We start from the raw sequence: 15,840 nt of genomic DNA, 5'->3' as shown, positions 1-15,840 counted from the left end.
CAGAGAAGTGAACACTTATCTGTTCACCCTGGATCGACGTCCATTGTGAGCTTCTATATATTTCTTAAACTCTTTTGGTTTTGCTTGTTATACATGCCAATTTATTTTTTGGAATTTCGTTTTACAGTTTATGCTAGTGGAAGTAAGGGTGGCAATCGTGTCGGGTTGGTGGGTCAGCATACCTCAACCCGAACCCGACCCGTTTATTAAACGGGTCGGCTGTGGCAAACACGAACCGGCCCGGCCCGTTTAATAAACGGGTAACCCGACACGACCCGCCAACCCATTTAATAAATGGGTTGGGTCGGGTAAACAGGTTCTCAGGTTGGCGGGTCGGGTTGACGGGTCGGGTTGGCCCGCCCGCCTAACCCGTTTATTAAACGGGGCAGCCAGGTTGGCGGGTTATACATGTCAATTTATTTTTTGGAATTTCGTTTTACAGTTTATGCTAGTGGAAGTAGGGGTGGCAATCGTGTCGGGTTGGCGGGTCGACCCGACGGGTTGGCGGGTCAGCATACCTCAACCCGAACCCAACCCGTTTATTAAACGGGTCGGCTGTGGCAAACACGAACCGGCCCGGCCCGTTTAATAAACGGGTAACCCGACACGACCCGCCAACCCATTTAATAAATGGGTTGGGTCGGGTAAACGGGTTCTCAGGTTGACGGGTCGGGTTGGCGGGTTGGCAGACGGGTTGGCGGGTTGGCCCGCCCGCCTAACCCGTTTATTAAATGGGTCAATCGGGTTGGCAGGTTGGCATACCCCCAACCCGAACCCGACCCGTTTAATAAACGGGTTAGGCGGGTCGACCCATTTATTAAACGGGTTGGCTTAAGCCCAACCCGAAGCCGCCTAAGAGGCGGGTTGGCGAGTCGGGTTGACGGGTCGTGTCAGGTTTTTCCACCCCTAAGTGGAAGTTCCCTCCCGACCTATTATGTACATTTTACTAGGACAAAATTAATATAGATTTTCATTTAAACCGAAAATGCCAAAATAGGAATAATATAAGCAAAAAGGATAATTAAAAAGTTTAACATGAAGAAAATTTGAAGAGAAAGGTGGGCGTGGGAGGGGGTTTACATATGAATAACTACAATAACCAATTCGTTGTTATTTAAAGTAACAATTGAAAGGTTGTAGGAAACGGATCCGTTACTAGGCAAGAGGCTGCTTGGTTGTACGGCTTTTGGATATGACTGAGAATATGTTTTGCTTGCTTAAGCAATGCTTTTGAGCTTGGATACAATAATAGCAGGGGAAAATTAATTTTTATCTTCCATTGGTACTGTCTACTAAACTTTGTTATTGTTATTTTGTTCATTTTTGAATTTTGAGGAGTTTGTTTCTTAAGAGCTCCTTCCTTCTTTGTCCAGTAGATTGTGGGAAAAATTAATGCTGTCAAAATTTAATGGGGGCATCCATGTTTAGGATGAAGTTAGTGGCTGGGTTATTCTCTTTGGGTGCATGCCTTTACTCTAAATGTCATTCTTTTGTATGAGAACTTAGTTGTCAAAAGTGCTAGTCGGAGCCTAGGATGAAGATCTTTAAAATGACTAGTTAGAGCCTAAGTGTGACAAAAAAACATCATGAAAAGTAGAAATATTACAATAAATAGTTAAATTTTAGTAACAAACATATGATCACGACCAAGGATGAAGTGTATAATTCGGTGTAACATATCACAAAATTCAAAAAATTGCATAAAAATGAGCATTATATATATATATATATATATATATATATATATATATATATATATATATATATATATATATATATATATATATAGCTTATCAGCAAAAACAGATATTAAAAATTGCACACACACACATGTATATGAAAAACATCAGCATATATGTAAAGAACAACATTAAAAAGAAGAAAAAAAGGGAAAATAAAGAAAAGAAGAGAGTGAAGGGGTGAGAGGAGGAGCAACAATAAAGTAGAAAAAGACAGAAAAAAGAAAATGGCAAAAAAGAAGAAGAAACAAGTTGTTGTGGCTCTCTCCACAACCGAAGCTGAGTATATTTCATTGGTTGTTCTTAGTTGTCAAGTTCTCTGGTTAAGGTGGATTCTCCATAAGCTGAAACATCCTCAATATGAAATCACTCATTTGTTTTGTGACAATAATTCAGCTATAACACTCACCAAAAATTCAGTTTTTCATGACAAAAGCAAGCATATTCGAATCAAGTATCATTTCATTAGAGACTTGGTCAAAGATGAAGATGTCTATGTCAAGTTTTGCAACACCCAAGACCAAGTGATTGATATTTTACAAAGCATTGAAGAATGAAACTTTCAATAAAATTGAGAGACAAATTAGGTGTCGTTATAGTCTAGCTTAAGAGGGACTGTTGAAAATATAAGCTAGACACTTTGTATTCCTTCCTCATTTAACTTATCTTGGGAACTTGTTTTGCATTTAGGATTTCTACAGCTTTTCTATGCAACTTTTTGTATTCCTCTCTTAATTATCTTTTTGAGAAAGGTAATAGTCTTTTAGTTTTTTCATAGTATGAATTTACTGTGTTAGTAAATTCGGTCTGGGCCTATATGCTATATATAGCAGTCTTGTATTCTCATTGTGTGATATTGGTTGGTTGGTTATTGAAGTCAGTAAAACTCTTGCTCCATTCTTGTGTGTTTTTCATTCTAGAGAAATCTTCTTCTCTAGTTTTTTTTGTTTTATTTTTTCCAAACAGAAATAAGCACCTACTCTGTAAGGATGTTGTGGATAGTTTGTTTAGTATGTGCACTATGATAACTATATGAATTGGGTTGGACTCTTGGAGATGAGGATGATCAAATAGTGGGCTCTCTAATTGTATGTGGTTTCGCCTTTCAAGCTCTGTTCCCTAGTCATACCTTGGCCACTGCTTGGGGGGGGGGGGGGGGATTTCTGTATCTTTCTTTCAGTTTTGGTTGTCTGCTTAACATCTATAAATGTTTGTTCTGTGCATCAAATTTATATGTATTTCAGAGGAGCCAAAAAATGAAGGGGATATGTTGAGCTTGATAATTAGAGTGAGAGGATATCATGCAAATGAAGGGGATATGTTGACCATCGATGATCCATCCTTACCCCTCGAACCGAATGTTGAGTGAAAAGGGGTTACCTTAATTGATTCCTTTGATGTGGAGCCCCACATCGTCTGATCCCTCTGTTTTTAAATTTGGATCAGGAGTTCATGTGCCAGCTGCGCTGCGATTGCTCTGCCTGATGTCCACCAATCAGCTGTTGGGACCCACAGCTCACAGGATCTCACACAGATGAGTGGTGGTCAGGTGGTGCAGCGTTTCACGTACTTTGTGCAATAAATTTGCACTTGATCCAGCCTCAAAAAAATTAGGGCGGGTGAGAAAGTGAAAAGACCTGATGGAGGTGTGGTGCCCAAGGCCTGATGGAGGGCGATCAGGTGTTTAATGCACATTTTTTTTGTGCAATCGTAATGCACCCAATCTGAACTCGGAGAGAAAGCCTAGACACTTGGGGATCAGAAGACACCATATCCTTCATTCACCTAATGGATTATAGAGTCAGCCCTTCTTGTCAATCACTCTCCGTCTACTACGTCTCCTAGTCTAACTCTTGTCCGTGCGTGTATGTATGTCATAGTAAGGTGTTTTTTGGCCGCGTGTTCTTAGGACACAAGTGGACACGCTGATCGGAAACCAGCATGTATCAGTTTTATTTTAATATAATTTCAACACTTTTTAATATTTTTTAACAAAAACATAATTTGTAAATATCAAAATATAAAAAATAGATTTTATTGACTAAAACTTAAAAATTTCTGTCACCTCATTTCCTATCTTTCAAACGGTTTCAAACTTGTAAGTGGAACCCATGTCATGTGTCCTTGTATCCTCGTATTTTTGTTCATCTTATTGTCTGAATGGAGTAAGAAAACCATGCCCAAACCATCTCTCTCTCTCTCTCTCTCTCTCTCTCTCTCTCTCTCTCTCTCTCTCACACACACACACACACACACACACATGAAAGGAATGGATGGTTGGTTCTGAATATATATGGGGATGTGCATATTACATGGGAGCAGTGGACCAACCAGTAGTGTTTCAAATCAAGGGACTAACGGCGAGACCATACTTTGGTTGCACGCTAGTTTGTGATACTCCATTTCTAAATACGATTTTTCAAACTAACCACGGTTGTATGGGCACTGGTAACATTCACCACTTTTCCTCAAGTTATTCAAATATATTTTCAATTTCCTGAACTTTACCATGGTATTTTTCATGAACTTGGTCATGTTTAATATGATGCCCCAACACTCAGTCGAACGGTGCAGCAAAGTAGTACTAGTTGGCACTTTGATTAACTAAGTGGGTCAAGCCGAGCTTCAACTAGGTACACTCAAAGGCACGCGTATACACGAGCTATCTTTCAAGCGATAGTTGCCTCACTTAGGGTCAAGTCCTCAGTGCAATGGGTATTCGTGCAACTATGTTCATATGATACAACCGAGCTTTTGCTTATTCACAAAAAAATCGGCCTATGCTCTGCACTGGGCGAGACCGATAACCTCAACACGAATCACCTTGAACAACCTTTTGACTAGGAGAGAAAGATCTAGGTTCGAATTTGGTATAGATCTTGAGTTTGAATATAGGTATGAATTTAAACTGCAAGTGGGTATGAATATGCACAACAATTAGATCAAGATCTTAGTAATGAATCTGAACATCAACTAGGTTTGGATAGTAGATGGATTTAAATTTGAATAACAATTGAATTTGGATTCAAATAACAACTGGATTTGGATTCGAATAATGATTGGATCATGATCTGAACAACATTTAGATATGAGTCAGATCAGCAACCGAATTTGGATCCTAGATAGAGATCTTGATAATAACTAAACTTGGATCCTGGATGAGGATCCAAACAACCAAATTTGGGTATTGAATAGAGAACTGAACTACAACTAGATCTGGATCTTAGATAGAGATTCAAACAATAATTAGATCTGGATCATGGATAGAGATCCAAACCAGAATCTCAAAAACCCAAAAGAAAAGAAAGAGGATAGATCTTGTGGATAAGAAAAGAGAAGAGAGAGAGAGAGAGAGAGAGAGAGAGAGAGAGAGAGAGAGCACTCATGAGAGAGGGATAAGAATGAAACGAGAAAGATGTGAGGTTTATATAAGCCTAAAGCCTCAACCCCCAACCACCAGAAATGCCATAATGGGTGTTTAAGAGGCCCAAAAGACTAAAAAAAAAATAGGTCAAGGCCAAATAAAAGCTCAATCGTTATGAAAGCATAGGTGAAAATTGGATAGAAATGATCCTAGTAAGGTCAAATTCGACCTCAATTGAGTCAAAAGTTAATGGTCAACTAAGCCAAGGATAAAGAGGGACTTATGGATTGTTTCTAACACACTACAACAAAGCAGTAGATTAGCGACGACCACATTCCGTCGCTAATCCGTCGCTAACATGGTTAGCGACGGATTAGCGACAACGAGGCGACAGTATGCTTACGTCGCGAATATTTCGACGCTAACTGGCGACGGAATGATTATGTCGCCAGGTCCGTCGCTAATTGCGACGGAATAACGAGCGCTATATTCCGTCGCCAATCCGCTGGTACTAAACGGCGACCATGGCTTGGCGACGGATTTACTTCCGTCGCTATGCCGTCGCTAGATTAATATGAATAGTGACGGATGGTTCCGTCGCAAACACGAAAAAAAATTAAAAAAAAAATTATTTGAAAATTAATTACCGAGAACTGTACAATTTCTATTTCCTGTACAATTTATATTTCCTGTAAATAAAAAACAAACCACACAAAAAAATTCATATAACAAGAATCTACAACAATTAATCGTTCCACCTTAAAATTAAGAAGTTTAATTATTTACAATTCAACAATTACAATTAGGAAAAATAAAAAGAATAGAACTTCTTCAACATAGTCTTCTAATCATCGCCAAGATTTTGTGCGTCTTCTTGTTCATTGTCTTTATCTGTCCCTTCAGCTCCACTACCCTGATTATCGCTAGCAGCCTACACAAGAAAAGAACAGTCAGTATTGATAAACAAAATATAATGAAATAAATTACACACTATATGTGATTCTATCATGTGCTCATGTGTGATCTAAGGCAATAAAAAAACTCTATATGTGACTCTATCATGCTCATATGTGTGCTAAGGCAGTCAAAAAATTGAATATGTGATTATAGCATGTTCATATGTGTTCTAAGGCATCTAAAAAAACTCTATATGTGATTCTACCATGCTCAGATGTGCTTTAAGGCAGGCAAAAAACTATATATGTGATTCGATCATGCTCGTATGTGTGCTAAGGCAGTAAAAAAATTGAATATGTGAATATAGCATGCTCATATGTGCTCTAAGGCAGGCAAAGCCAAAAATTTTATATGTGATTCTATCATAAATGATATATAACATGTTCATATGTGTTCTAAGGCAGTAAAAAAACTCTATATGTTATTATAGCATGCTCATATGTGTGCTAAGGCAGTCAAAAAACTGAATATGTGATTATAATATGCTCATATGTGTTCTTAGGCAGTCAAAAAATTGAATATGTGATTATAGCATGCTCATATGTGTTCTAATGCAGTCAAAAAAACTTTATATGTGATTCTATCATGCTCATATGTGCTCTAAGGCAGACAAAAAGTATATATATATATATATATATATATATATATATATATATATATATATGTGATTCTATCATGCTCATATGTGTGCTAAGGCAGTCAAAAAATTGAATATGTGATTATAGCATGTTCATATGTGTTCTAAGGCATCTAAAAAAACTCTATATGTGATTCTACCATGCTCAGATGTGCTTTAAGGCAGGCAAAAAACTATATATGTGATTCGATCATGCTCGTATGTGTACTAAGGCAGTAAAAAAGTTGAATATGTGAATATAGCATGCTCATATGTGCTCTAAGGCAGGCAAAACAACTTTATATGTGATTATAGCATGCTCATATGTGCTCTAAGGCAGACAAAAAAACTTTATATGTGATTATAGCATGCTCATATGTGCTCTAATGCAATAAAAAAACTCTATATGTTATTATAGCATGCTCATATGTGCTCTAAGGCAGTCAAAAAACTGAATATGTGATTATACCTGAGAGGGACCTGGAATCGAAGATCCCCTATCCTGAACAGCGGCCTTGATCTCATTTCGGAGAAAGGGGGCGACGGTGTATTGAAAGTAGTTATTCAGTGATTCATTAATGATCTGGCGTACATCATCACTGGAAAGAATATTCGGCTGCTTGGAGCTTATGTCGGCGCAAGAAGTCGGTGAGCCGTAACTGGAAGAACCAATAACTGGTGAAGTGTTCATATTACTCCCAAACCCGAACACGCGACCTTTTTTGGGTTCACCTGCTGCAGTCACCCATGCTGTAGGATCAAATGATGGATGCTGAGTAGCGTCATCGCCATATCGCTCTACCATCTGTTGCTCATATGCCTCCTACAAAATAATGTTTAAAGTATTCATTAATAATTAATGATAACATTATGATAACTTGCATATATATTGCAATGATTATTAATAGAATTAATACATACCGTTGTCGTTCTCGCCTTCTCTGATACGAAGACTCCCGTGGTCTTCCGTTTATGTGTTTCTACAAACACATCCTTATATGGTACACTGCCTCCTTTTTCTGCTTCCTGCGAAGTTAAATGACAAAAGATTTAGTACACAAGTTTGCAACAATACTTATAAAATTAATATTATATATTGATGAGTTACCATTTTCTTTAGGTGGCTCCCAAATGTCTTAGATCCACCTGTGTGTAGATGGGCTTCGGGCATCTTCGATCGATTTTGTGAAGTCTTCGCAGAGCGATTTTTAAATGCATCTCCCGCCCACTTATCGCACATTTCGTCCCAGTAATCTCTCCTGATAGTAATAGGACCATGGCCCTTCCACAGTAATGGATCATCTACTACGCCAGATGCTTTTTTTGCTGTAGTCTTCATAGTGTGCAGCATGTCTGCAAATCGATTGGCAACCACCTTCTGCCACACCTTCCTTGCATCATTTTCTTCCACCGTAGTTGCGAAGCGATTCGAAGCCTACAAATATTTTCAGAAAGTTAGTAGACATTGCTTAAATAAATTAAATATGAAACACATTAACTATGATGAACAACTATATACCATGAATGAGGACCACAATCTGTGTAACACCTCCTTTGGGTACTCTTTCCATTGAGCAACTGGTCCTGGTAGATGTTGAAGAAGTGAATTCCTAATCTCCTGTACTACTTCTTGTGGCTCAAACCTCGTGCTGCACATGAATTGTTACACAGTAAATATCAATATAAAATATTTAAAAGATATGCAATAATTGAAAACAAAATACTTACGGTCGATTATCGATATACACTATTCGAATGAGTCTTCTTGTGCCAGCCTGAGAAGACCATGTTTCCTGTGTTGGCTGTTGACTTGTGTGATCAACTGGTGTAGGTGGGTCGTGTACAGGCGCAACATCATCTGTAAAAAAATACATTAGAAATTCTCAGAATGTGCATTTGAACTAATCAAGCATCTAATTAGTTATATGATATACCTATCACAGGAGCCTGTGAAGATGAAGGTTGAGCCTGGCTACTACTGGATGAGCGACCACAATAACCTCCACGAACCATATTCTAACAAATAACATATGTCATACAATACATTCAAATAATTCACATCAAGTATTGCAATGCATTCAAGTCATTCACATCAAGCATTGCAATGCATTCAAATAATTCAAATCATTGACATCAAGTATTGCACTAATTCAAATCATTCATTAATTGCATAAATTATAATACATTCAGATAATTGAAATCATTCACATCAAGTATTACAATGCATTCAAATCATTCGTATCAAGTATTACAATACATTCAAATAAAATTTTTAATCATTCACACCAAGTATTGCAATACAACTCACATCAAGTATTACAATGCATTTAAATAGAGGTTTGTAGTATAAGATTTTGCTCACTAGCTTGAGAATTCTTCCTCGTCACTAGTTTGACTTTCTTCTTCTTCTTCTTCTTCTTCTTCTTCTTCTTCTTCTTCTTCTTCTTCTTCTTCATTGTTTGCCCATCCACTTGGTACATCATTTGGATCACATTCCTCTATGAATGTTTCATTGGCCAATGGAGATATGACATGCATATCATGCGCAACATCGTGACCATAAGCGAAGTCATAGACATCATCTGATTGATAGTAATCACTGTCTTCAACTAACTCATCTTCCTGTAACTGATCATACTCGGGATATAGTTTGGATTTCACCTTGCAAACTGCCCACCATTCATTTCTATCTGACTTTTTTATACTCGGATATGAAGTATAATAAACTTGTTGAGCTTGCGAGGCTAATATGAATGGTTCATATGTTCCAAACCTGGATTTATGATTCACCTCCACAATGCCTGAAGCTTTGTCGAGTCTTGTTGCAGTTGGATCAAACCAATGACACTTGAATATCGTAACCCTGTTATTCATGCCTAAGTAAGTCAACTCCATTATTTCCTCTATAACACCGTAGTAATCATGTTCATTTTCACCGTAGCTGCTACCCTTGACACACACGCCACTATTTATCGTTGATTTGTTTATACCGTAGTCTTTTGTATGGAATCGATAACCATTTACGATATACCCGTTGTAGCATTGCACAACTTTGGTCGAACCATTTTCTAAATCACATATTCCTTGATCTTTAACATCACCATTGCGAACCTACGCACAAACATAAACAATGATTGTGATCACGATCAATTAAGTAACTTAGTGTTGTTTATAAGTACAAAATTTATGTTAGCTTATTTACCAACTGTTTCAACCACTCCACAAACTTAGTTTCACGTTCTTTTTGTACTTCTGCATCAGTGAGATGTGAAACTTCGTTTTGCAACTCCAGATCAAATCGTCTGCAAACCACAAATACTTATATTACCGAGCCATGTATCCACATATAGAACATAAAAGGATTTATAATTGAGTTGCATATACATATACTTACTCGATGTATGGGTCGATCGCTGAGCAATTAAAAAGAATATAGATGTGTGCTGCATCTTGCTCTCGATCTATCAATAGCCTTGATCGGCAACTACCAAATGCATGCCCAAGTGGTTGAAATATCGACAGCTTGTCAGCTACAATTACTTGTTCTCCATCATCGTTACGGGGCGGGCATGTGTAACGTGTTGGAATATGAGGTTCGAAGTACATAGATGAGAAATTTGAAATCTCTTCTAAAGTGTACGCCTCACAAATAGAGCCTTCTACTCTTGCTTTATTACGAACCTTTTTTTTTAGGTCGAACATGCATCAGACAAGAATATACATTTCAAATTTTAAATATCTGTCATTAAAGAGACAAATATAAAAAAACATATACCTTTCAAATGGGTACATCCATCGATATTGCACAGGGCCACCAACCCTTAGTTCATATGGCAGATGTATGATCAAATGTTCCATAACATCGAAAAATGCTGGCAGAAATATCTTTTCTAACAGACAAACAGTGGTGATGACAGAGTCCTCGAGATTTTTTACATCTGATAAAATGACCTCCGATGCGCACAATGTTCTGAAAAATCCGCTCAACTCAGACAATACCCCCCATATAGGTTTGTCTAACATATCATGGAATGCTAGGGGTATCAATCGTTGCATAAAGATATGACAATCATGGCTCTTCAACCCATATAACTGTTCATCGTCAATCTTCACAACCCGAGCAATGTTAGAGACATATCCATCTGGAAATCTCAGTTGTCTCAACCATTGACATACATGTTTTATTTGATCAGGTCCGAGCACGTACTTCGCCTTTGGTTTCAGTACTTTGCCATTATACTCTTTGAGTTCCAATTCTGGTCTTTTACATATTAATTTTAAATCCATACGGGCCTTCGGATTATCCTTCATTTTTCCTTTAATATTCATTACTGTATTGAACACATTATCAAACACATTTTTCTCTACATGCATCACATCCAAATTATGTCGTATCAATAGGGTCAGCCAATACGGTAGTTCCCAAAAAATAGATTTTTTCGTCCAATTGTGATCCTTCCCAAATCCACGAAAGGGTGTAGGACTGCGGGCATCTGTTAATACATCTGGAAAGTATCGCAATCTTCTTAGAATCTCTATGCCGGACAATATTGAGGATGGACCTTCCGTTTCAGTTGTGCCTGCTTTAAATGCATTCTTTTGACGTCGGAACGGATGATCGCTGGGTAGAAATCGACGATGACAATCAAACCAGCAAGGCTTCCTTCCATGCCTCAATCTAAAAGCTTTGGAATCCTCCATGCAGTACGGACAAGCCAACCTCCCATGTGTGCTCCAACCAGATAACATACCATATGCAGGGAAGTCACTGATTGTCCATAGAACAGCGGCCTTCATGTTGAAATTTTGTTTTTTGTGGGCATCATACGTGGTAACACCGTCATCCCACAGTACTTTTAATTCATCAATCAATGACCTTAGATATACATCAAGATTTTGGCCAGGTGAGGTCGGACCAGGGATCAACAGAGACAAGAAAAGATTTGGATGTTTCATACACAAGCTTGGTGGAAGGTTGTATGGAGTTACAAATACTGGCCAGCATGAGTATGGAGTTGACCTACCCCCAAATGGATTAAATTCATCTGTACATAGACCGAGTCTAACATTTCGCACTTCCATTGGGAAGTTCTGATGAGTACGATCAAAGTGCTTTCAAGCTTCAGCGTCAACAGGATGCGTGATCTTGTTTTCATCGTGTCGAACTTTATTTGCATGTCATCTCATGTGTTTAGCTGTCCTTGAAGACATATACAATCGCTGCAATCTAGGAGTGATAGGAAAGTAGCGGAGCGACTTGTATGAAACTTTCTTTGATCTCGTGCTACCATTGCCTCTTGTCTTTGACTTGAACCGAGGATGCCCACATGACGGGCATGATATGTCATTTTCCTGCTCCTTGAAATACAACATGCAGTGATTTGGACAAGCATCAATCTTTTTGTAACCCATACCTAGAGCGTTGACCATAACTTTCGCACGATAGAAATTTTGTGGCAATTTCTCATCTTTAGGCAACATACTCTTCACAATCATGCACAAACGGTCAAAACATGATTGACTCAAATTATATTCGGACTTCAAATTCATTAGTTGAAGAACTGCAGACAAGATAGTGTGACTCTCACAACCGTTCCAAAGTGGCTCATCAGCATCTCTAAGTAAATAATAAAATCTACTAGCTGCATCGTTTGGTGATTCTTCATCTACGGCAGTTCTTACATCACTAGAACTCATAGCAGAACCCAGTTCTGTTCCTGCAGCATCAAATATCAAATTCGTATATGGATTATCGTGCACCACATTTACCCGTGCATCAAAATCGTTTCTAAATTCTTCTCCATGAAACGTCCAGTTCTGATAATCACTCACAAAACCCTTCCTGTATAGGTGATGTCTAACGCCATGAGGTTCTACAAATCGATTATTCTTACAAATCTTGCAGGGACACCTAATCCGACCTGTGGGATCTACCGTACTGACACTTGCCGTTGCAAATTCAATAAAACTGTCGACACCATCCATATATTCATGCGATAACTCATTGTCCACTATCCTACGGTACATCCATTCACGGTTTGCAGTCATTCTTTCGTATGATGTTACGAATAGTATCCTAACCAGTTAAAAGAGAACCATCAGAATGCTATGATGAAGAAAATATCAAATTTATCATGCAATATATGATGTCATACAATCACAAGAATTATGATGCATGCATTGATAACTTAATATTTTCATGTGCAAACTATTCATGACACGATACATTCATTTGAAGCATGCTTTCAGTATACAATTTCACATGGAAGACATAATCAAATTGAAAGCAACTACATGTAAGCATGGATACAATCACATCAAACATTACAATACATCGAAATAATTCATATCAAACAAATGTCAAACATGTACCTGCAGCAAACACACTTCAATATCCCACTAACTACTACCATGCATAGCATGGACTCCGTACTCCAAAAATAAGAACACTTCCATATTCATACATTAAAATCATGCTCAGCATGATCTCCGAACTCCAACAAAGCAGTCCTAGATATCAACAACTAAGTGAGTGTGTGAACAATAAAGTTTTACATTCAATAAATTAAATAACATGTGATGCGCTTGCATCACTTACTCACCACGGGTATTTACCCGATTTGCATTATTTTTGTCACTTACTTACCACGGGTGGCGGGGCACAAGCGAGTTCCGTTGAGAAATCTGCACAAAAAAAATGATGTTTTAAAATGAAGTCACCATGAAAAAAAACTCACTCTAAACAAATGATTTATAAAAGGGACACGCCTGGTAATAAACTAATTGGTTGGCCATATATGGTTAGAAAAAAAATGTTAAAATATTTATCTCTTATTCCAATAACAAAAGAACGTAAGAGTGGATATTAACAATGAAGGAAAAGGAGTAATTCTATACACCAAGTGGCTATTGAATTTTATCATGGATAAGCAGGCACTACAATGTAATAATCTAAAAGTTGAGCTAGTTTTTGCAAACAGAGTGCACAGGCTTTTGTAATTTATTCAAATAAAATAAAAAATTTTGATTTAAAGTCCTAACTAAATTAACTAAAAATCCTTAATTAAAAAAATTATGATTCAAATCCCTAATCATAGAAAATAAAAATAAAAGCTCTAATCAAATCCAAGAAAACCCTAATCAAATTAACTATAAAATGCCCTAATTTTTAAATTTTGATTCAAAGCCCTAATAAAACAAAATCAAATAAAAAACCCTAATTAAATTAACTACAAATAGCCTTAATTTAAGAAATTTGATTCAATTGCCTAATAAATGAAAATCAAAATAAAAAATCCTAATCAATGAAAATCAAAGAAAACTAAACAATGAAAATAAAATAAAAACCCTAATTTCTGAAAAAAGAAAAAGAAGAGCAAGAAACCAGGGGGTCGACCCCCGGCCGGACATCAAAAGGGGTTGACCCCCTGCCGGACACTGCAGGGGGGGGGGGTCGCCCCCCCCCCCCGGCCAGACATGGCGGGGGGTCGACCCCCCCCCCCCGGCCGGACACGGCAGGGGGTCGACCCCCGGTCAGACACGGCAGGGGGTCGACCACCTACCGGGGTCGACCGCCTGGCGGAGTCGACCCCCTGCCGGAAAACGCAGGGGGTTGACCCCCAATCCATTTCACGGTGAAATACCTGCGGTTGCTCCGAGCAGCGGCGGCGGCAGCGGAAGGTTGACGGAGATCGACTTCCGGCGAACGGTGGGGGCCGGCAGAGAGGTCGACGGGATGTATAGGGCGGCCGAAGGAAGAGGGCGGCAGGAGGGAGAGGTCGGCGGGCGGGAGCAGCGAAAGGAGAAAGGAAAAAGAGGGCTGGGATTAGGGGTAATGCGACATTTAGCGACGGATTAATTTCGTCGCTAAGCCATCGTAATTCAAAAAACCAAAACAGCGACGGAATATACTCTGTCGCTAAGCCGTCGCTAATTAGCGACGGATTCACGATGACAGAGTTCCCTCTCTAAATCCATCGCTGAAATGGTGTTCTTGTAATAAGAATTAGCGACAAAAAAATGCAATCGCTAATCCGTCGCTAAGTAGCGACGGATTAGCGATAAAAGTTGTTTCCTCGCTAATCCGTCGCGAATTAGCGACAGATTGTTTCTCTAGCTAATCTGTCGCTAATTCGCGACGAAAAAAATCCGTCGCTAATTAACAATTTTCTTGTAGTGACATTTAATGCCCATGAAAAAAAATGTTGGGCAGATTCAAATATATCCGAAAAGCATTAATGCTAGGTTAAAGTCAATTAATGGGCTTATCAAGAGTCGGTTTTAGACTTGAGGATTAAAACAATCCCAAGTATTAAAAAGATAAGGCAAAGAAGCTCAAAGCTCAATGTTCAAGATCTAAGAATAAGTGATGCAAAAGCCCAAGATCTAATGTTATTGCGGGCTTTATTCTTAAGGCACAATTGCTCTATATAAGGATACAAGGACAAGAGTTTTTGCAAAACCCTTTAACGTGGAAGTAAACTTTTGTAGAGAACTCTTTACGTACAAATTTAAGAAAAAATGAAAAATAAAAAGAATACCTAGTAATGCAATGAACCATGGGTGTGACCCACCAAGGTTTACCTTCTCCAATATCCATCAGTTTATATGTGCGTTTGCATGTTTTGTCATTGTTGAGGGCAGATCTGGTAATATTGTATATAGTCAATCATCTGGTATATTCAATCTCCAATATGACCCTCCTTTTTTTTGTTTTTTTTTTTAAAGGTAAGCTGTCGGCAGACCCCTACCAATTATATAACTATACCATTGGGTTTTGAACCTGCAACGTCCCAACAGTGAAGCTGCTCCTTCCAGACAAGCGGAGCCCCCGTTGGTATCCTTCTTTTGTGTGGACTTTCAATGCCACAAACTACAAGCCATGCACTGTATGTAGTGACACAGACAGAGAGACTTGAGAAAGCTAAAAGCTAGGAGGATTGTGGGGTTTCTGCATGTGGTTGCTAAACAATGTAAAAAATTCAACATGATCCTTAGGATCATTCTAATTGGACCACATCCCCTCCATCCCTCATATTTCTCATCTCCAACCAACCACCCTCCACCTGCCACGTGGCAGAGCCCTTTATCCACAGCTCAGCCCAACTTCACCATACAGCCTAATCATCATTAATTTACATTAATCACTCTTAAACATGCAGACA

General features: G+C 38.5%; 1 protein-coding gene across 1 annotated transcript; it reads right to left on the bottom strand.

Annotated features, from left to right (window-relative positions):
- Window positions 1–5,888: 5,888 nt before the first annotated feature.
- On the bottom strand, window positions 5,889–7,849 carry LOC149845232 (uncharacterized). The gene is made up of 4 exons (XM_089997516.1): window positions 7,785–7,849; window positions 7,598–7,702; window positions 7,146–7,499; window positions 5,889–6,034 (listed from the first exon to the last, which is right to left on the bottom strand). The coding sequence occupies exons 1-4, from the start codon at window positions 7,845–7,847 to the stop codon at window positions 5,948–5,950; spliced, it is 609 nt and encodes a 202-aa protein (XP_089853642.1). The 5' UTR covers window positions 7,848–7,849; the 3' UTR covers window positions 5,889–5,947.
- Window positions 7,850–15,840: the final 7,991 nt, after the last annotated feature.

Source organism: Nuphar pumila, chromosome 2, assembly GCF_984573655.1.
Source record: "Nuphar pumila chromosome 2, dmNupPumi1.hap1.1, whole genome shotgun sequence".
NCBI classification, from domain to species: Eukaryota; Viridiplantae; Streptophyta; class Magnoliopsida; order Nymphaeales; family Nymphaeaceae; genus Nuphar; species Nuphar pumila.
This window is presented reverse-complemented; position numbering and strand designations above follow the sequence as displayed.